This window comes from Mastigoproctus giganteus, chromosome 4 (genome assembly GCF_048544385.1).
Source record: "Mastigoproctus giganteus isolate SK-2022 chromosome 4, ASM4854438v1, whole genome shotgun sequence".
Taxonomy (NCBI): Eukaryota; Metazoa; Arthropoda; class Arachnida; order Uropygi; family Thelyphonidae; genus Mastigoproctus; species Mastigoproctus giganteus.
In genome coordinates, this window is record NC_143578.1 from 123,714,908 (window position 1) to 123,736,947 (window position 22,040).

Genomic DNA, 22,040 nt, shown 5'->3' on the forward strand with positions numbered 1-22,040 from the left:
TGACTTTTTTTTGACCATTACTAGTTTGTACTGTCAGTGATCTATGGGACATTTGCTATCAGGAAGAAGAAGAATTTTATTCCTCTTTATAAAACAGTGGTAAGACTATATTTGGAGTATTGTATTCAGATCTAGAGGCTTAACTTAAAAAGGATTTATCTTCTAAAAAGAAAAAGAAGGGCACCTAGGGACTGACCTGTCTATTAATAATTTATCATTTTTTAATAGATGGGTCGGTTCCTAGGTGCCCTTCTTTTTATAAATTAATTTATCCTTAAATTTATTCAAATTAACCCACTTCTGCAGCACCAAATAAAGTTGTCCTTTTAAGTAGCACCTTACAAGTTATGAACTGCAGAGCCTGTAGGCTAGATACCTTACAGGTGATCTAGTTGGCATGTTTAAGGTCCATAAGGAATAAATAAAATGAATGTATATTTTTTGTGCTGCTAGACAAAGCACAAAGGGGCATGATTATTAAATTTTAGTAAGCAACAGAAAATTAGATCACTCGAAGTTCACCTTTCGGCAGTTATGTTGTTAATCACTGGTTTTGCTTTATAAGGTAGTTAAGATAGAAATGAAGCTCAAGGCAGAATTGGATAGTTTGAAGTTATGGCAAATTATTCATCGAAATTTTTCTTTTTCTTTTTTTGTTGGTGCAGAATAAGTTTGCTTCCATGGACAATACTGTTAGTGAACATGTACCAGAGCTTCAGAACACCCCAAAAATGCAGATTCACAACTGACAAATAATGATGAATCCAAGTTACACAATGGAAAGGTTTTTAGATTTCTTTATGTATTTAACTTTTATTTACATTTGCAGGTTATCACATTGAGCTATTAGTCAAAATGTGGTGTACAGTGTTTGTATAAACAGATAAAGTGTGTCTGAAAAAGAATGGCAGGTTTTTAATAGCCATAATTGGGGAACTGGTAAAGATATTAAAGAAATGAAAATTTTAATTTAAACAGTAAGTCAAATAGTTTGTAACAATCCTAGTAAATTTTTACTTGTGCACCATTTGTGGCTCTGCATATGTCTGATCTGCTTTGTTCCCTACATGCAGCATATACCTTGGTACCTTTTTGAACACCAGTCTGCTCAAAGAGCATATGCTACTGCACTCCTGCTCCTGACCACTTGGTATATGCTGCATGGTACATCAGCAGCTTCCTGGATTCCTTGTTCCAAATGGTCCAAGTCACGAATGCTTTCCATGTAAACATAATTCTTTGTGCATATATAACCGTAAAGGAAAGAATCAAGAGGTGTCAAATCAGGGCCATGGAATTGCTCTCCCCCTCCTGCCAATCCACCTTCCAGAAAATTTTACATTAAGAACATAAGTAATAATAACTGAGAGTAGTGATGGGTCCCAATCTAGGCTGACCAGGCTAGCCAGGTGGGTAAAGTGCCTGCCTGGCAACCCAAAGGTCGCGGGTTCGAATCCCGCCTTGGGCTTGGATCAGAGTAAAATGCAAAAACTTTGGGAGGTGCATTATGGCCACAGAAGCTGATGTGCCAACAACTAACAAAAAAAAAAAAAAAAAAAATCAAATCCCTATCTAGCTGAATATTTAGTTCATCAATATGATTTAACAGAAAGTTTGCATATTCAGCATGCTGTGTGGCTTGTCATAATGCTGAATCTAGTGGTGTTTTTTTTTTTTTTTAGGAGCATTAGCAACTAAGGCCATATTGCTCCAGGGATATGCGGTGGTCATTCCCTGACCTTTCCTCATCCTCCGTATTTGGTGGTCATGGGCTCGAACCCTGGTCTAATCAAGAAGTGTGTGCTACGCACTGCTGCTGCTGCCCACCTGGCTACGGAGGGGCCAAATCTGGTGGAAAAGTTGGATTTTGTATACGTGCAATCTAAGTCGTTTAGGCTACTGTAGTTGAGTGTTCAGGAACGAGGGAACATAAGTTCATGCACTTTTGAGTGACTAGGGTTCAAGCCTGTATTTGCTAAATATGGTGCTGTCTTGTATTCTTTCTCTCTTGTGAACTCCCAACTGTCCGGTTGTACAGTTGGGAGTTCACAAGAGTATAAACAGAGTTCCCAGAGTATAAACAAAAATTTATTTTATTTTTTTAACACATCATGCATTGTTGATTTTTGAACTTGTAATTGTAAATTGCAACAGGGAACTGATTTCCCTGGGCTATGAATGCAAGATTTGTCTAATGCTTTGAAGCTGTGGAAAGCATTAGACAATGCTTTCCATAAGTTCATCTGATGTTCTTGGTCTTCCCATGCTTTTCTATTTTAAAACGCTACCGGGTCTTCAAACTGATGTTTATTCTCATGTAGAAGAGCTTTATTAAATTCACATTTAAACGTACATTGCACAGTAACAATTGATATCTGCTCAGCTAGCAAGAAAACACAAAGGCCAAGGTAAAGAAAGCCAACAGAAGAACCATGGGTTCTTGTGTTATCTTCACTTAACTTACTGGGCAAACTCATTTCCTGCTACCGCAGTTTCCCCCCTCCATTCTCGGTAAACAGATGATGCATGTTATCGGTAGTGGCAGTAGAAGTCGATAACGATGTATTGGTTAGTTTTTTTTTTCATTATTAAAAGCAAATTATTGGAGGTCATGAGTGGGCTGAAATTTACTTACGGGTACACCCTCCAGACTCTGTCTTAGGGTGTTTATCCTCCCTTCTAGCTGTTTTTTCTTGACAGGAAATAAACTTCTACTGCCACTACCAATAATACGCACTGTCTGTAGAAGTCGTTTTCCTATTTTAAAACAGCAGGAGGGGGGGAGGTAAACACCCTGAGACTGAGGCAGTCTGGAGGATGTACCCGTAATTAAATTTCAGCCGCAAAGGTATTACACTCATGAACTCCAATAACCTACCTTTAATAATGAGAAGAAAACTAATCAATACATCGTTATTGACTTCTACTGCCACTACCGATAACACGCACCATCCATTTACCGAGAATTCAGCGACAAACTGTGGTAGCGGGAAATGCGGGAAAGTTTTCCCGAAGTTTCTCGTGGTTCTCGTGTTGGCTTTCTTTACCTTCGCCAACACAACTGTTTAGAATGGCTGACTGTGGCAAATGTGGCTGAATGGAAGTGAACGTGGTGACACTTGACTGCCATCCTTGATGTATTTGAAACTATTTAAGTGGGAGAATGAAAATGTTCAAAATATACTGATTTTTTTTTTTTTGTAGATAGCAGCCTACCCAAATCCCACCATTCTTTTTCAGATACCTTGTATATGCCAAGCAAACATGGTGTCTAATTAATCATGAAGTTTTCTGGATGTGGTAAGGAATTTATATCACAGACTCTAAAATCAGATATGCCCTAAATTGCTACTGAGTAAAAACTGAGCCATGTAATTGACCTCTCAGTATGCATAAAATATATTAATACAGTATCAAAATATATTTTGTTTTTCTCTGTCCTTTTTTTTTACAGAAGAAAACTACATTAAAATTGGAATTTTCTTTTATAAATTTTGAAAATTTTTGCTTATTTTTGTTAATGAATTGTTGTGGGAAGCTGTGTAAATCGACGCTGCAAAATAGAAACACAGGATAATAGCTTCGTTCTGTTATGTGCTGTCATTTCATATGTGTGAACAGTGTCTTTTAGTAAGATGCCAAAAAAAGCCAATGCAGGAGATGCAATTTTTCAATTTTAGGCATTGGGAAATATGATGTAATCAGCCTTGGCAGCACACATCATCTCTATTTCAGCCACAAAATTACATCATTGTAAAATTAGCCAAATGAGTAATTCTTGAAACTAGGAACTTGGGACAAATAAGATTCATTGGACTGAGATTTATTTAAATTAATTTATGCATTATGTAATTTTGTAAATTTTCAATACACAACTAATTTTCAACAACCATGTATAAATCTTGATGGTCTGGCAGCTCTTGTTGTTTTTGAGTTTTTCTAATTTAGGAAATTTATTCACACTTAATTCTCTAATTATTCCAGGCAGTTGAATCAAGATGAAATGTGTGCACACTGAAATGTGTGCTTTTGAGTTTTTTTTACTATTGTTAGTATGTGATGTTGTACATAGTTGTGTTCTTTTTCTTTATATGTGTAGAGCTTTTTGGGATTTGGCCAAACTGCAGATATAGACATCATTCTAGATGGAGCTGACACAAGAAAAATGGCAGATATCAAAACAGAGGATGGAAAGAAAGAAAGATGCTATGTTTATTATGATGGAGAGACAGTTTCAGGAAGGGTAATATTTTAACTCTTTACACAGGCCTAGGGAAACCAGTAGCTACATGGGTCAGATGTTTAAAATTTTTTTTTTTTTTTTTTTTTTTTGGACCCAAAGAACCAAAAAACTTTAATTCTTCATTGCATTAACATTAAAATTGAATTTTGAATAATAAAAATGCTAGATCGTATGTATAGCTTAGCTTAATTTTCAGCACTCACCTCATAGTAATCCGCTCAGCTGGTGGAGAGTTTTACCACATACATAGTGGTTATAGGATTTTAATAACTTACAGGGATTATGGGTTTAAAACTAAGTTATGGGCTATAACTTAGTTTTAAACCCATAATCCCTGTAAGTTATTAAAATCCTATAACCACTATGTATGTGGTAAAACTCTCCACCAGCTGAGCGGATTACTATGAGGTGAGTGCTGAAAATTAAGCTAAGTTATACATACAATCTAGTTATTACATTACAGCACATAAGGACTCCTTAAAAAATCAAGCGTTAATAAAAATGCTTAAGCATTAGGAAATTATAGTATAAAGTCTAATAAATATAATTAATTGCACTTATATTTTTATTGAATTCTGTAAATAAGAGTTCTAGGAAAAAGGCTATTAAATTTTCCAAATACTGTATCTTGTTTTCTGTCAAGTCACCATATTATTAAAATCCTTTATGGCAAAGTAGACTTGTTGGGTTAAACACAGCAACTCTACTTCACAAAATATATTAATAAATAAGTTTTATCAATAAATTATAGATTTAATATGCAGAAGTATTCACAATGCTATAAATGGGTTAAATATACAGAAGGATTGAACTTATAATTATGTTCATAAATACAATAAAGTAAGATACACAAAAGATTCAAGTTGACAATTTTGTATGCCCCTTTTCCAATTATCCATGAAACTGCTGGATTATAGAGTGCAGTGAATAAATATACAAATAAAGCAGTGATATACAGCAATTTCATGGGTTTCTCAAATGTTTTGGATGCTCAACACTGCAAATAGCATTCTATTAATTGTAGTGTTGTTTTATTACTCACTCAGACATGTGAATACTTCAATTGTAATTCTAACTTTGATTTTGCCTTGTTGATAACTTCTGTTATGCAGTCTAAAGCAGCATGCATTTATTTATGAAATTAACAATTTTGCTATTTTTGAGGATGATATTATAGTGTTATTTAGTATGGTTTCTCTTGTTCACATACCCTGTTGCATGCACTGTTGAACATGGGATGGAATATTGAGAATACGAACTGTCACAAAAATTAATGATATTTGTTCATCTTTGTACTTTTGTTGGATGGTATGGAGTGATACCAGTGTTTTTAATTGGCATTTATTTCAATGGATATGAGACACTACTTTGGGTTCCTTGTTAATTCCACTGCAGTTAATATAGCTGTGGAGGAAATGGAGACTAAAATTTTTGGATTTGTCCTGTTCCTATCAGAATGTAGCAGCACACTATTTGATAATCCATGCATTGGGGACAGCAACTATTGCTCCTCTAGTACCTCATTCGTCTCTCTCTCTCTGCTTTGCTGACTTCAGTATGGCCAGACTTTGCCATCCTTGGATATTGTGATTTTTCAAAATGGCCTACACTGAGTGGACAGAAATCATGGGATACCTACCTAGTAACCAGTAGGTCCACCTTTCACCCAGATAAGGGCAGTCACGTGGCGAGGCATTGAGTCCACTAGTTCACGAAAGCATTCTACAGGTATTTCCATCCATGCTTGCTGCACTACTGTCCGTAATTCAGATTCGTAATTCGCACCTTCACATTCCACCCAGGAATGTGAAGGATCCAAAGCTGGAACGGACCTTTCCACAGCATCCCAAAGATGCTCCACAGGGTTCATGTCTAGTGAACGGGGAGGCCATTCCATGGTGGTAAAATCTGTGGAATGCTCTTCGAACCATGTTCTAGGCACCATGGCTCTGTGCGGGGGCACATTTTCCTGCTGGAAGAGTCCATTGCCCTGTGGGTGCATGACAACCATGAAGGGATGCAGATGGTCTGCAGCGGTGGACGTGTAACCTGGAACATTCAGAGATGCATCTAGATGTACCAGAGGTCCCAGTGTGTGCAAGTTGACCCCAGACCATTACTGACCGTCCACCTGCCTGAACAGTTCTTTGTTGACATGATAGGTGCCTAGTTTCGTGTGGTTTCTGCCAGATACACACCCTCCTGTCCACTCGAAATAACTGGGAATGGGACTCATCGGACCAGGAGACCTGTCCCCAATCATCCAAGGTCCAGTGCTGATATTCTTTCACCCAAATGAGGCATAGAGTCCTGTGTCATGGTGTTAGCAATGGGACTCTGGTGGGTCGGCTCCCATAATCTATTGCGGCTAATGATTGCCTGATGATCTTGGTGGAGATGTTTGTGGCACCTTCATCGTTGAAGTCAACGATGATTTGTGCCACCGTCACTCTCCGGTTGGCTGAAATACAAGACATGTCGATGGCCACATTTATCCACCACCTTACTCCGCCCACAGCGCTGTTCCACTATGAGATGTTATTCCGGAAATGGCATATTCCCGATACACTCTTGATAGTGTCAAATGGGGATAGTGCAATTTCTGTACCACCTCTGGGTTAGTGACCCATGTGTTGGTCACCCATTATCATCCCTCTTTCAAAGTCTGTTAACTCATGACAATTATCCATACTGACCAAATTACTGTCTACGTGAATACAGCGATGCGATGTTATTATTATTATTCTATATTATTATTATTGTTCTTATATTATTTCTCCCTGATTGGGGGTTCCACCTCGTGATGGGTATCGCTGCCAAGTACACAGGGTGGGTGTTGTTGTGTCTGGTGTTACTGTTGGTCGAGGAACTCTCTAACTATCCTACAGGTGTTTAGGATTGTGACTTTCTGGAGTTCGTTGTAGGTGTTCGCTGGGAGACCTATTGTTGCTAGGCTGTTATGTAGGGTCTTTGGCACCATACCTGTTGTTGACACGATGATCGGGATGGTCGTAACTCGTTGCATATGCCACATCTCTTTGATCTCCTGTCTTAGGTTTGTGTACTTTCTGATTTTTTCCCCATCGGTTTTCTGCAGGTTGCCAGTGTTGGGTACTGCTGTGTCAATCAGATAGGTAACCTTTTCCTTCTTGTTTGCAAGGGTTATGTCTGGTCTGTTAGCATTAGCATTAGTAGAGGCATTTGATGCAAGAAAGCAAGCTTATGCAGCATCAGCCAAAAAAAAAATAAAATAAAATAAATAAAAAATAACCACTTCCACTTCACCCCTCTGTTCATTCGAAATACCTGTCCAGCTGGGCCTTAAACTTATTTAGGCTATCAACTTCCACGACAAGGGATGGAAATCTGTTCCACCAACCAACCACCCGCTGGCTAAAGGCAAATTTCCTCATGTCTATCCTACATCTGTCTTTCCTCAATTTGAATTTATGCCCTCTCAGGTGATTATTCTGAGCAAGAGGAAGAATCCCATCAGCATTGAGCATGCTCAAACCATTCAAGGCTTTATACACCTCTATCAGATCACCTCTCTAACTATCCTACAGGTGTTTAGGATTGTGACTTTCTGGAGTTCCTTGTAGGTGTTCGCTGGGAGACCTATTGTTGCTAGGCTGTTATGTAGGGTCTTTGGCACCATACCTGTTGTTGACATGATGATCGGGATGGTCGTAACTCATTGCATGTGCCACATCTCTTTGATCTCCTGTCTGTTGTGTGGGATTGTCTTATCTATTATGGCACGGTCCCGGTACAGCTTGTAGCTGTGGGTTGGGATCTCTACTACTGCCTGGGGTTCGTACTTGTAGTGCGGTACACCTTCTTCAATCAACTGGTATTTCCTTGCTAGCTTCTGATGTATTATTCTGGCTAGCTGGTTGTGTCTGTGAGTGTACTCAGTCTGGGTGATCACCCTGCACCCCGTGGTGGTGTGTTGGATTGTTTCTGAGGCCAGGTGGCATCGTCGACATGTGTCATCGGACACCCCTGGCTCCTTGGAAATGTATTTTCTATAGTTTCTGGTGTTGATTACCTGGTTTTGGATGGCTAGTATGATTGCTTCAGTTTTGGGGAAGAGCGTCCTGCTCGTGAGCCATGCATTGGAAGCAATTTTATCTATGTGATCTTGATGGAGATCACTGTAGTGTCTGCCATGGAGTGTCTTCTCTGCCCATTTTTCTAGCTTTGTTTGTGCCTCCTGGTTGTGAGGGGACTCCTCACTGAGGTTGAGTGGGGTATAGTGCTTGTCTATCTTCCTTATATTCTGGTGGAGCGCTGCTATGTGTTTCTGAAAGTAATCCTTCAGGTTAGCAATTGCTGTTTTCTGCTGATCATTGAGGTCTATCAGGCCCCTTCCTCCTTTCTGAGCAATTGTCAGTCTCTCCACGGTTGACTTCGGGTGGTGTTGGCGCCTCTTGGTCATCATTGTCCTTGTCTTTCTCATGATATTCTCCAGCTCGGTGTTAGTACAATCTATGGCCTCGAAGGAGTATGTTAGTACTGGGACTGCATAGGTGTTTATGGCTTTAACTGTGTTCCCTCCGTTGAGCTTTGCTTTAAGCAGGCTTCTAAGTCTCTGATGGTATTTTTCGGTCAGGCAGGCCTTAATTTCCTTTTGCTGTAACTGCTGAGCCTGCATCATCTCCAAGTATTTGAGAGCGCTTAGGTTGTGGAAGAGAACAGTAGGTGGATTTTTAGCTGATGTAAAGGGATAAGTATTTTTAATTTTTACCATATTCTTCGTTAATTAACTATTAAATATATATATATATATATATTTAATATATATTAAATAGGTTTAGTAGCATTTGTTAGCTTCTTAATTTGAATTTAACCAGCGATTTATGGAAGTTACGACTTTCAGTGTTGGCGCCAATATTGTTGAACTAGCCGCCATATTGTAGTCGATAAGAAATAACTTAACGTATATATATCTTGAACTGATAGTGTAAGGTATAAAGCAAAACTATATAGCTTAATACGAAGCACTGTATTAGGAATCTGTTAGCTTATTATAGTATTATCAATTAATCAAAAATAATATTAATCTTATTAAAATTCATTGTTAATTAAATGGAAATCATGACTCAGACTAGAGCTGTGAAGCAAAGATCACAGACTAGCGAGAGTGCTGTGATTGGGGGGAGAAACGAAGGGGACCATTCTCCAACATGCCACAGTCTCAAAAAATGTGTGAAATGTTTGTCGATCTCTCTGAAAAAAGACATGATCTAGCCAAGGAGGATTCCTTTGTGTGTGGGCTAGGTGCCTAGAGTGTCAAGAAATTAGGTGCCAACTCAGTGTTCTGATGGGCGTCTATGAGAGCTTGAGTTGTAGGGTAATGCCCTTGAATAAATTAATATGAAGGGCCCATCAAGCTGTCAGCTGCCCAGCTCACTCCTGCGCATCAGGCAAAACAGAGTCAATCTCCAAGGCACAATGCGCTGGTCCCAAAGGAACTAGTTATTGCTGGTGACTCTATTGTCAGGGAGATGGGGAATATACTATGCAAGAAGGATAGGTGGAACCGGACCAGGGTATGTCTGCCAGGAGCAAAAGTTGATCACATTGTGAGCAGATATCTTTAAAGGGCACAAAAGGTGATGTTGTTGTTGTACACGTTGGAACTAATGTCATTAAGAGTAAGAGATCTGCAGATTTACTCAACAAGTACAGGTCAATGTTGAAAAACAGTTGCGAGTTAGGATTGAATGTGAAAGTCTCTCTAATTCTGCCCAGCCACGATAGGAGGGAGTATATGATGAGAGCCCTGGAGAGATTGTGCCAGGCTGAAGAGGTAGAATTTTTTTCAGCCTGGTCTGTGCTTGTTGACAGGAGAGACTGCTTCTACAGGGATGGGGTACACTCAAATAGAAAGGGTGCAAGAATATTTACTGATGCTATTGGGGCAGTGTTAGGTGGGTGGAAAAACTGCTAGCTTGGGGGGATACACAGACTAAAAAGTTAACAGTGGCTGCAGGCAGGGGCAAAAGTGATTCTTGCACTGCATTCTATTAGAATGCGCAGCAGCCTAGAAAGCAAGGTAATGGAGATTTCCAGGACTGCTGGGAGTCATAGTGGAACAAGTAAATAAATGGGCTGTGTTAGGGTAACTAAGGGTAGGAACAGGTGCATGTACACTTGCATGTACACCAGTGCTAGGAGTATAGTTAATAAATTTGATAAGCTTGAAGTGCTAGTCAAGACATCAAAGGCAGATATTGTTGGGATATCAGAGACATGGTGTCACACAGATATAAACAGTGGAGAATTGTAATTTGGGGAGTACAATGTGTACAGGAAGGATAGACAGAACAGGAAGGGAGGAGGGGTTATGCTCTTAGTTAAGACGCACATAAAATATAAGAAAGTGCATCCAATTGATTTTGGTGGAGTCTGTTAGTATTAGTAACGGCCGCATGGTGCAAGAAAGCCTATGGCTTATGCTGCACCAGCCAAAAAAAAAATTTGGTGTGAAATTAGCACTGGGAAAGGAAAAATGAGAGGTGTGTGTGTGTGTGTGTGTGTGTGTGTTATAGGCCTAATAAATCTGATGAGTATAATGAGCAATTGTGCAGAGAAATAGTGGGCCATTAAATCAGAATGTCTTATAATGGGTGATTTTAACTTCCCAGATATTGATAAAGATATTGACTGGAACTTGTGAATTGGTCACTCGCACACTAGCAAGACTTTTGTGGATTTATTGGATGACTGTTTTCTACAGCAACATGTTCGAGAGGCAACAAGAGGGAGTAATACTCTTGATCTGATTATCAGCAATAATTATTCATGCATTAAGAATTTGCAGATAAAGGATCCACTGGGTGACAGTGATCACAATTTACTGATGTGGGAATTACTTAAAGATGTAACTACATCAGGGCTAAAGAGAAGGGCTTTTGCTTTCGTAAAGGTGACTACAGACGTCTCAGACAGTTTTTAAATTCTGTACAGTGGGATCAACTGATGATGATGTTAGTAACGTTGAAATGTATTCTAAGGGTAAGTTGCTACAATGGATAAAGGTATGGTTGAGTGGGAGATGACAGTGTGTCGTAATCAATGGACATTGCTCTTCGTGAACAAATGTTATTAGTGGATTTCTCCAGGGTTCGGTGTTAGGCCCATTTTTGTTTTCAGTATTTATCGATGATATTGATGAAGGTATATCAGGTTTAATGTCCAAGTTTGCAGATGACACAAGGAATTGGTCAGGGACTTAATTTTGTAGGCTACTAGACTTTTCATTCCAAGTATAAGGTGACACAGAAGCCTATGGCAGGTATAAACTAGTCTGTAATCAAGTAAAAAAGGAGGTTAGACAGGCGAAGGCAGATTAAGAGAAATCTTTGGCAAAGAATGTAAAGGAAAATAGCACCGAGTTCTTTACTTATGTGGACTCTAAAAGGAAAGGTATGAATCAGATTGGACCACTTAACATAGATGGGTTAACTATTGATGATCATGCTCGGGTAGCTGTTAAACCGAATGAGTATTTTGCCTCTACATTCACACATTAATAGTTATTCAATGAGGGGAGTGCCAGAAGTTTATCAAATGCTAACAGGGAGCTAAGTGATTTTGTAACAACTGAGAGCAAAGTGGACGAGAAGTTAAACATAAGGAAGGTACCTTTGATGGATGGGATCTATCCAGTTATTTATAAGGAGGCAGCAAAGGAAGTAAGCAAATCCTTAGCCATGATTATATAGAGCTTCCTTGGACTGGAGGTGTGCAGATGTATCACTAAATTACAAAGGGGTTCAAAAGTGACAAAAGTAACTACAGACCTGTTAGTTTAACTTGTGTTTTGGGGAAAATAATGGAATCACTGGTTAAAGAAGCATTGCGGGATCATAGACAAGACTGCAATAATAGTTAAGACACGGCATGGGTTTGTTAAAGGGAGGTCCTGTCTGACCAATTTGATTGGATACTATGATGTAGTCACAAAGGAACTGAATCCCAAAAATAATTTTGATATCACATACTTGGATTTCAGGAAAGCTTTTGATACTGTTGCACATGGAAGACTGGTGTACAGATTGGAGAGGTATGGCATTAAGGGTAAGTTGCTACAATGGATAAAATGATAGTTGAGTGGGAGATGACAGAGAGTGGTAATCAGTGTACACTGCTCTTCGTGAACAAATGTTATTAGTGGAGTTCCCCAGGGTTCGCTGTTGGGCCCATTGTTGTTTTCAGTATTTATCAATGATATTGATGAAGGTATATCAGGTTTAATGTCCAAGCAGATGATACAAAGGTTGGCAGGGATGTTAATGACAGTTAATAACCCTGTTAAAGACAGTAAAGGTTGTTAAAGACAGTATTCTATTCCAACTGGATCTAGATAAGTTGGGAAAATGGGCTGAGAAGTGGCAACTGAAGTTTATCATTGACAAATACAAAGTACTGCATATGGGTAGCAGTAACCGAAGAGAAACATACCAACTGTGTGGTACTATACTCAGGGAAGTGAAAGTGAAAAAGATCTGGGGGTAATTGTGCAGTCAAATATGAAGTTCGCTGAGCAGTGCAGACAGGCTGCTAGGGCAGGGAATGGAGTCTTCTCAATGATATCTAGGAATTTCGCTAGCAGGGACAGCGAGGTGATTATCCCGTTGTACACGGCAATGGTCAGGCCACACCTAGAGTACTGTCTACAGGTCTGGAGTCCTCATTTTAGGAAGGATGTAGAGTTGCTAGAACGAGTACAAAGAAGGGCAACAAGATTGGTGAGGGGGAACAAAGGGGTGCTCTTACCAAGAAAGGCTTAAGTCCTTTAAATAGCAGTGCCTGGAGAGTAGGCACCTGCGAGGTGATCTGACTGAGGTGTATAAGGCCTTGAATGGGTTGAGCAAGCTGAATGCTGATGGAATTCTTCCTCTTGCTCAGACTAAGAACCTGAGGGGGCACAGTTTCAAATTGAGGAAAGAGGACAGTTTCAAATTGAGGTTGTAGGATAGATGTGCGGAAATTTGCCTTTAGCCAGCGGGTAGGTGAATGGTGGAACAGGCTTCCATTTTTTGTTGTGGAAGCTAATAGCTAAAATAAATTTAAGGCTGAGCTGGACAATCATTTGGAACAAATGGAGGGGTGAAATGGGAGTTTTTTTTTTTTTTTTTTCGGCTGATGCTGCATAAGCTCGTTTTTTTGGATCGTATGCCTCTGCTAATGCTATTTGTAGGCCTCTCCCTCTGCCATGGTTTTGATCTCCTTACCAGTCTGCAGCTGGTGGTTTTTGTTGACTAATTTTCCCTGGTGCAATCAGTGGGTCTTGCATTTGTCCAGACCAAATTCCATCCTAATATCATTGCTGAATTCTTCAGTGATCTGGAGTAGTTGCTGGAGTTGCTTCTTGGTTGCCGCATTGAGCTTGATGTCATCCGTGTACATCAGGTGGGTGAGGGTGTACAGGTTCTTCCTTCCTTCTTTGAGGTTATATCTGTAATTGCTGCTGTTGAGCATGGTGGATAGTGGATTAAGTGCTAGACAGAACCACTGTGGGCTCAGGGCATCTCCCTGACAGATTCCTCTCCTGATGGGGGTTGGCTTGGTTGTGATGTTCTTGACCTTAATGGCGGTACTCCTTTTCGGCATCGTTTCTCCGAGGAAGTTTGTCACTATTGGATTCACTTTGTAGATGTTCAGCACCTGTATTATCGTAAGGCCTTCGATATTGTCGAAGGCCTTACAGTAATCGATGTAGGCTGTATACATGTTGCAGTGCTTCTTATAGGCTTGCTCTATAACTGTGCATATATGGTTAATTGTTACTATTATTATTATTATTATTATTATTAGCATTAGTTATATGGTGCAAGGAAGCCTGAGGCTTATGCTGCACTGGCCAAAAAAAAAAAAATTCTGAGTTACCCTGAGAGAGAGAGAGAGAGGAATCACCAAAAAAAGAGAAGAATGATGATATATACCTGCCAGTTGGTGGGTTCATCCACTAGTGAGAGGGGTGACTGCGTTGCGTTGTCCAGGAACAACGTATCCCATGAAATCTGTCCTTTCAGTGTACAGACCAGTTGGTATGAAACCTATATATGTAGGCCAGTTCATGAACATGCCACCGAATACTTGCATGACCATGATTCTCTGAGGGGTGAAAAAGTTGCTAAGATGAGAATAGAGCTAAGTGCCATTACATTCTCCATATCCTAGAATGTTGAGGTATATTTATTGATTTTGTGGGAGCATTTGATACTATAAAATGAAATGACAGTGTTTTAGTGGTATTATGTGAGGCTAAATCTTCCCCCCAGATTTACTCGTTAATCAAGAATTACTTCAACAACAGGAAAGTTACTGTTAAGTTTTCTTTTCTTTTGAGTCAGTTACTAGAATTGTTCATAGGGGATGTCCACAAGGATTCATATATGAGTATGATGTGGAATCTTGTCTTAAATGACTGGCTGAATTGCAACTGTATCAATATAAATATAGTAGCATACACTGATGATCTGGTTATGTTAGGTTATGTTAAAGGTGACTATTTATTACAAGAGTGACTTTTTATTACTTGCATGTATACCAATGCTAGAAGTATAGTAAATAAATTTGATGAATTTGAAGTGACGGTAAAGACATCAAAGGCAGATATTGTTGGGATATCAGAGACTTGGTGTCACACAGATATTAGCAATGCAGAATTGGAATTTGGGGAGTACAATGTGTACAGAAAGGATAGACAGGATAGGAAGGAGGAGGTGTTATGCTGTTAATTAAGAAAAATCAAAAGAAATGCATCCAGTTGATATAGATGAACAGTGCACTATTGAGTCAGTTTGGTGTGACATAAGCACTGAAGCCAATTCAGAAGAACAGTGGCCATTGAAGTATCTGTAGAAAAGGCATGCAGCAGAAATAGTAAATCTATGAGATAGTGAGTGGAGAGACTCTGCTAGAGAGGAGTCGTTAATTAACCGAACTGCCCTCTTCTGAATGGAATCTAGAAGCCTGAGAGAGTTTTTGGGGGCACCGCCCCAGATGTGGGAACAATATTCCATGGTAGGGCGGATTTCCAATTTGTACAGAGTGAACAGCTATTTGGGAGAAAAGTAACACCGAGAATGAAAGAGAAAACCAAGTTTTTTAGATGCAGAGGAAGCAATATTTGTAATGTGCTTGTGCCAAGAGAGGTTAGAAGTCAGATAATCCCCAAAAGAGATACATCATCTTGCCTAGAAATCAGAGAGTCACCAAAGATAAGCATAGGAGTAGAAGAATCCTTTTTGCAAGATATAAAATGAGACTGAGTTTTAGAAGGATTGAAACCAACTAAGTTGTCTTTGCCCCACTGGAGAATTACCTGGAGATCAGCATTTAAGGACTTGGTAACAGATATTCTAGAAGTTGAAGATGATTGAGCAGGGCAAGGTTTTTCAAAATAGAAAGTGGAATGCAATGTGCTATCATCAGTAAAACCCTGGATAGGATTTCCAGTCAATGGAAGAAGGTCATTAATATACAAGAGGAAAAGAGTGGGGAAAAGAACTGAATCTTGGGGGGACACCAGCATTAGTGGAGAAGTTAGACAGGGAACCATCTACCATCAACCTCAGTGAGCAATCAGAAAGAAAACTGAATAACCAATTGCAAAAAACAGTTGGCAAACCATAAAATGGAAACTTGTTTAGAAGACCTTTATGCCAAACACGATCGAAAGCCTTTGAAATGTCAAGAGCAACTGCTTGTGTTTCACCAAACTTTTCCAATGAATTTGTCCATAAATGAGTATGATAAGCCAGAATATCGCCAGTGGATCGACACTGACTGAATCCATACTGGCGATTGTTGATCAGACAGAAAATTTCTGGATAGTTTAAGAGTTGGCGGTTAATTGATTTCTCCATTGCTTTAGAAAGAGTAGAAATAATTACAATGGGACGATAACTGGATGGGATTGATTTGTCACCCTTTTTAGGAACTGGCTGGATATGTGCAAATTTCCAAGCAGAAGGAAAAACACGTTTGGAATAAGAAGGTGAAAAAAGACGGCAAAGAACAGCAGTAAGTTGGGGAGCACAGGTTTTGAGAACAAGTGGAGAAATAGAATCAGGACTTGGAGCTTTCTTAGCATCAAAATTTGTCAATATCTTTCTGACATCCTTTTGATAGAAGACCACAGGATACATTGAATGGAGCCTGCTAGGAATGGTGGGAGGTGTTTTAACCAAGATTATTAATACGTGAGTTGGAAGAAAAATAGGATGCTAGCAGGTCAGGTTTATCCTTGGCCGAAGTAACAACAGAACTATCTGGTTTTGACAGAGGTGGGAGCAGAGATGGGCAAAAGTTGCGGCCAATAGCTTTGGCAAGTGACCAGAATTCTCGGCTACCATTCAGGCAAGAAGTAAGTTTTCTACTCTTAGCCTGTTCAAAATCTAGTTTGGACTGATTAATAACTGCTTTACAATTGTTGCAAGTTTTGGTGTAGGCAGAAAATGAAACTGAAGAATTGGAAACAAGCCAATTACGATATGCAACATTCTTCTCTTGAACAGCCTTAGCACATTTATTGGAAAACCAAGGTTAGTTAAAGGACGAGATTTTAAAGTGGAGTGTAGAATAAAGGATTCCATTCCTACAATAATAATTTCACTGACATGATCTAAGCAGTCGTTGACATCAGAAGTTTTGAAACCGTAATCCGACCAAGGAAATGGAGAAAAGAAATCTCACAGGTCAAAAATCCATTTGGCATTCTTGTAGTAGTAGTAGCAGTGGCATGTGATGCAAGAAAGCAAGTGTATGAGCTTATGCAGCATCAGCCAAAAAAAAAAAAAAAAAAAAAATCACACCATTCCCTCCAAATGCCTGTCCAGTTCCTCCTTAAATTTATTCAACCTATCAACTTCCACAACGACAGATGGAAGTTTGGTGTGACATAAGCACTGCGAAAGCAAAAATAAGAGTAGGAGTGTGTTATAGGCCTAATGACTCGAATGAGTACAATGAACAATTGTACAGAGAAATAGTGGGCTAGTAAATCGGAATGTCTTATAATGGGGGATTTTAACTTCCCAGATATTGACTGGAACTTGTGGTCACTCACACACTAGTCAGGCTTTTGTGGATTTATTGGATGATTGTTTTCTGCAGCAGCATGTTCGAGAGGCAACCAGAGAAAGTAATACTCTTGATCTGGTTATCAGCAGTGATCATTCGTGTATTAAGAATTTGCAGATAAAGGAACCACTAGGTGGCAGTGATCGCAGTGTACTGATGTCGGATTTACTTAAAGATTTAATTACCATCAGGGGTAAAGGAAAGGGTTTTTGCTTCGGTAAAGGTGAGTACAGTGGTCTCCGACAGTTTTTAAATTCTGTACAGTGGGATAAACTGACGATGCTACCAACAGTAAATTCTAAGTGGGAAACATTCAAGGAATTAATCGTGGAAGCTACTAAAAGTTTCATACCTATTAAGAAATATTGTTCCAGGTGTAGGCCTAAATGGTTATCTAATGAACTAATGAGACTCGTAATAGAGAAGAAAAACGCATGGGATGCATATAAATTATCAAGCGACTCAGAAGCCTATGGCAGATATAAGCTAGTCTGTAATCAGGTCACAAAGGAAGTTAGGCAGGCGAAGGCAGATTACGAGAAATCCTTGGCAAAAGATGCTAAGAAAAACAGCAAGGATTTCTTTACTTATATAAACTCTAAAAGGAAGGGGATGAATCTGATTGGTCCACTTGACATCGATGGTTTGACTGTTGATGATCCTGCTCAGATAGCAAACAAACTGAATGAGTATTTTGCATCTACATTCACACATGAGGAATTATTAAGGTTTGAAAATGGCAGAAGGTTATCAAATTGTAGCAGGATACTTAATGATTTTGTAATAACTGTAAGCAAAGTGGAGGAGAAATTGTTGAAGTTAAACATAAGAAAAGCACCTGGGGTGGATGGGATCTATCCAGTTATATTAAAGGAGGCGGCAAAGCAACTAAGCAAATCCTTAGCCATAATTATGAGAGCGTCCTTGGACTCAGGGGAGGTTCCCATGGACTGGAGATGTGCAAATGTATCCCCAATTCACAAAGGGGGATCAAAGGGTGACACGAGTAATTACAGACCAGTTAGTTTAACTTCTGTTCCCGTTAAAATAATGGTGTCACTGGTTAAAGATGCATTGCAGGATCATCTAGACAAGACTGCAGCAATAATTCAGACACAGCATGGGTTTGTTAAGGGAAAGTCTTGTCTGACAAATTTGATAGGATATTATGATGTGGTTACAAAGGAACTGGATGCAAAAAATAATTTTGATATCATATATTTGGATTTCAGGAAAGCTTTTGACACTGTTGCGCATGGAAGACGATTGTACAAATTGGAGCAGAATGGTATTAAGGGTAAGTTGCTACAATGGATAAAAGGATGGTTAAGTGGGAGAAGACAGAGGGTGGTAATCAATGGGTGCTGCTCTTCTTGGACTAATGTTATTAGTGGAGTCCCACAGGGTTCGGTGTTAGGTCCACTGTTGTTTTGTATATTTATCAGTGATATTGATGAAGGTATATCAGGCTTAATGTCGAAGTTTGCAGATGATACAAAGGTTGGCAGGGTTGTTAATGACAGTAATGGCAGTGTGCTACTGCAACAGGATCTAGATAATTTGGGCAGATGGGCTAAGAAGTGGCAACTGTAATGGCAAACAATACAATATTGGGAATAGCCATGAGATAAAGGCTCCATTGGAGAAGAGACAATCACCAAGTTGTTTTTTTTTTTTTTTTTTATGAAAACCTCAAACACGAAAGGTATCAAAACCTATAGTACTTAGTACCGTGAGGCGTCTCCGTAGCCAGGTGGGAAGGAGCAGCAGTGCGTAGCACACGCTTCTTGATTAGACCGGGGTTCGAGCCCGTCACCACCAAATACGGAGGATGCGGAAAGGTCAGGGAATGACCACCGCATATCCAGGAGCAATATGGCCTTAGTTGCTAATGCTCCTAAAAACCAAATAACAAACAAACTAACAAACTTAGTACCGTGCATGGGTTGAAGGAGAAGTATGGGGGGGAGGGGGATGCCGGAAAACTTTGCTCTAGAGACTAAACATGGGTTTCACCACTTCAAGCCTCCAATAAGCAAAGTGGTGGTATTTCACTGGTTGATGAAAGTCATCTGAGGTGCCTAAAGGACCACTCACTTCAACCGTGTACTTAGAAGGGTTGTTTGTGAGAAAAAGATCAAGCATGTTGGCTGTATGGTTAGGATTGTCCAGTATTCTTGTATGTAAATGAACAATCTGTGTAAGGTCATTAGTAATTGCAAAAACATCAGCATCTCAACCAGCTGGGTCGGTGTGACTAGAAAACGGAAGTCAGCTGGAGTTGTGAACATTAAAATCATCAAGGAATATTACCTCACTGTTGGATAGTTGGATTGGAGAAAGTCAAGTTGCAAAGCAAGGAAGTCAAAGAGCTCCAAATGATTAGTGGATTTGGGAGAATGGTAGAGACAGTAGAGATTTTAAGCCAGAGAAGATCAAAAAGAGGAGATTCCAAATTACCAAACTTCTGATGGGGAATATCAGAACTACGGCTTACCGAGATTCCGGGATCTCTAATTCCCGGATCCCGATCATTTTTTTCCGGTATTCAAATCCTGGTATTGATACAAAAATACCGGTTTTTCGGTACTAATAAAAAAAATAATTATCCATGATTTATTCACATAAAGGTTATAAAATCGACAGCAATAAATCTTTAATACTTCTGAATTTGCAAATGAGGGATTGTTATACACAGTACAAGACGTAGCCCAGTGATCAGGAGTGAGAGTGCATAGCAGGCATTCCTTGAGTAGACCGGGGTTCAAGCCCGCGACTACTAAATACGAATGATATTTGTATTGACAATTTTTTGTAAACTCTGCTGACTTGGTTGTCGTGCCGGAGTATAAATAGAAAATTTATTTATTTATTTATTATTTTTAAATGCAACGGAAACCTGCAAACGTCATGAAACTGTAAGACAAAACCTTACAAATATATTTCTCTTAGTGAGTATTGTGTGTGTGGAAGTAAAGCACTTAAGGAATAACGAAAACATCATTACTGAAATATTTCCATTGGACATGTTGTATGAAATAATGAAATTTTTGGATATGGCGTACACATGGTAAGAATATATCCAGATCCTTGACATAACGTGGCCTCGACAATGCCCCCCCCCCCCCCGCATACACGCTACTCGGACTCCCTCAGTCACTATCTGGCAGAGTAGAGGTAGCAAGATTATACATTAGGTCAGCGGTTCCCAACTGTTTTTGACTTGTGAACCCCTTTCAACATAATATTTTTATAGCGAACCCCTAAGCGTATATTCTCTGAAATCATATAATAGTACTGATTTTTTATTATAAAATATTATGAGTACTAGGCTAAGAGGAGAAAACTTCCTTCTTGTCCAAATGGTAGCCGAGCATTCTGTTCTTTCCAAAGCTATTAGAGGCAAATTTTGCCAATCTCTGTTCCTACCTCTGTCAAAACCATATGGTTCTGTTGCCACATTAGCCAAAGATAAAGCTGACCTGTTAGCATTCTATTTTTATTCCAACTCATGTATTGATAATCTTGGTAAATTTCCTCAAACCGTTCCTAGTACATTCCATTCAATGAATCCTGTGGTTTTCCATCAAAAGTATGTTGATCCTGATGCTACGAAGGCTCCAGGTTCTGATGGTATTTCTCCACTTGTTTTCAAAACCTGTGCCTCTGAACTTACTCCTGTTTTGTGTCGTCTTGTTTCACTTTCTTATACCAAAAATTTTTTTCCTTCTGCTTGGAAATTTGCTCATATCCGGCCAGTTACTAAAAAGTGTGACAAATCCTTCCCATCCAATTATCGCCCCATTGCGATTACTTCTACTCTTTCCAAAGTAATGGAGAAATCAATTAACTGCCAACTCTTAAAACTATCTAGATATCTTTCATCTAATCAACAATCGCCAGTATGGATTCCATCAGTGTCGTTCCACTGGTGATATTCTTGTTTATGTCCCCCCTCTATGGACAAATTCAATGGAAAATTTTGGTGAAACTCAAGCCATTGACATTTCAGGGGCTTTTGATCGTGTTTGGCATAAAGGTCTTCTAAATAAGCTTCCATCCTTTGGTTTGCCAGCTGTTATTTGTAATTGGGTATTCGGTTTTCTCTCTGACCACTCACTGCGAGTGATGGTAGACGGCTCTCTGTCTTCTAACTTCTCCACTAATGCTGGTGTTCTGTAAGGTCCATTTCTTTCCCCCACTCTTTTCCTCTTGTATATTAATGGGCTTCTTCCATTGACCGGAAATCCTATCCATAGTTTTGCTGACGATAGCACATTGCATTCCACCTTCCAGTTTGAGAAACCCTGCCCTGCTTAAGCAGTTTAACTTCTCGAATATCACTACCAGTTCCTTAAATGCCGATTTCCAGGTAATTCTTCAGTGGGGCAAATAAAACTTAATTTCAATCCTTCTAAAAGTCAGCACTCTCTTATATCTCGCAAAAAGGATTCTTCTGCTCCTATGCTTATCTTCGATGACACTCCGATTTCTAGGAAAGATCTTGGGGATTACTCGGACTTCTAATCCCTCTTGGCATAAAGCACATTACAAATATTGCTTTCTCTGAATCTAAAAAACCGGGTTTTCTCTTTCGTTCTCGCATTACTTTTCATCCAAACAGTTGTTTACTCTGTTGAAATTGCAAATCTGGCCTACCATGGAATATTGTTCCTACATCTGGGAAAGATCTTGG

At 39.4% G+C, this 22,040-nt stretch overlaps 1 protein-coding gene across 1 annotated transcript in view; it reads left to right on the top strand.

Annotated features, from left to right (window-relative positions):
• LOC150087041 (vacuolar protein sorting-associated protein 26B-like) overlaps window positions 1–22,040 on the top strand; it is a 302,718-nt gene that overhangs the window by 32,356 nt on the left and 248,322 nt on the right. Inside the window, exon 2 of the mRNA XM_090371779.1 lies at window positions 4,100–4,243. Within this exon, the coding sequence (XP_090227905.1) occupies window positions 4,100–4,243 (144 nt within the window). The remainder of the gene's footprint in view (window positions 1–4,099; window positions 4,244–22,040) is intronic.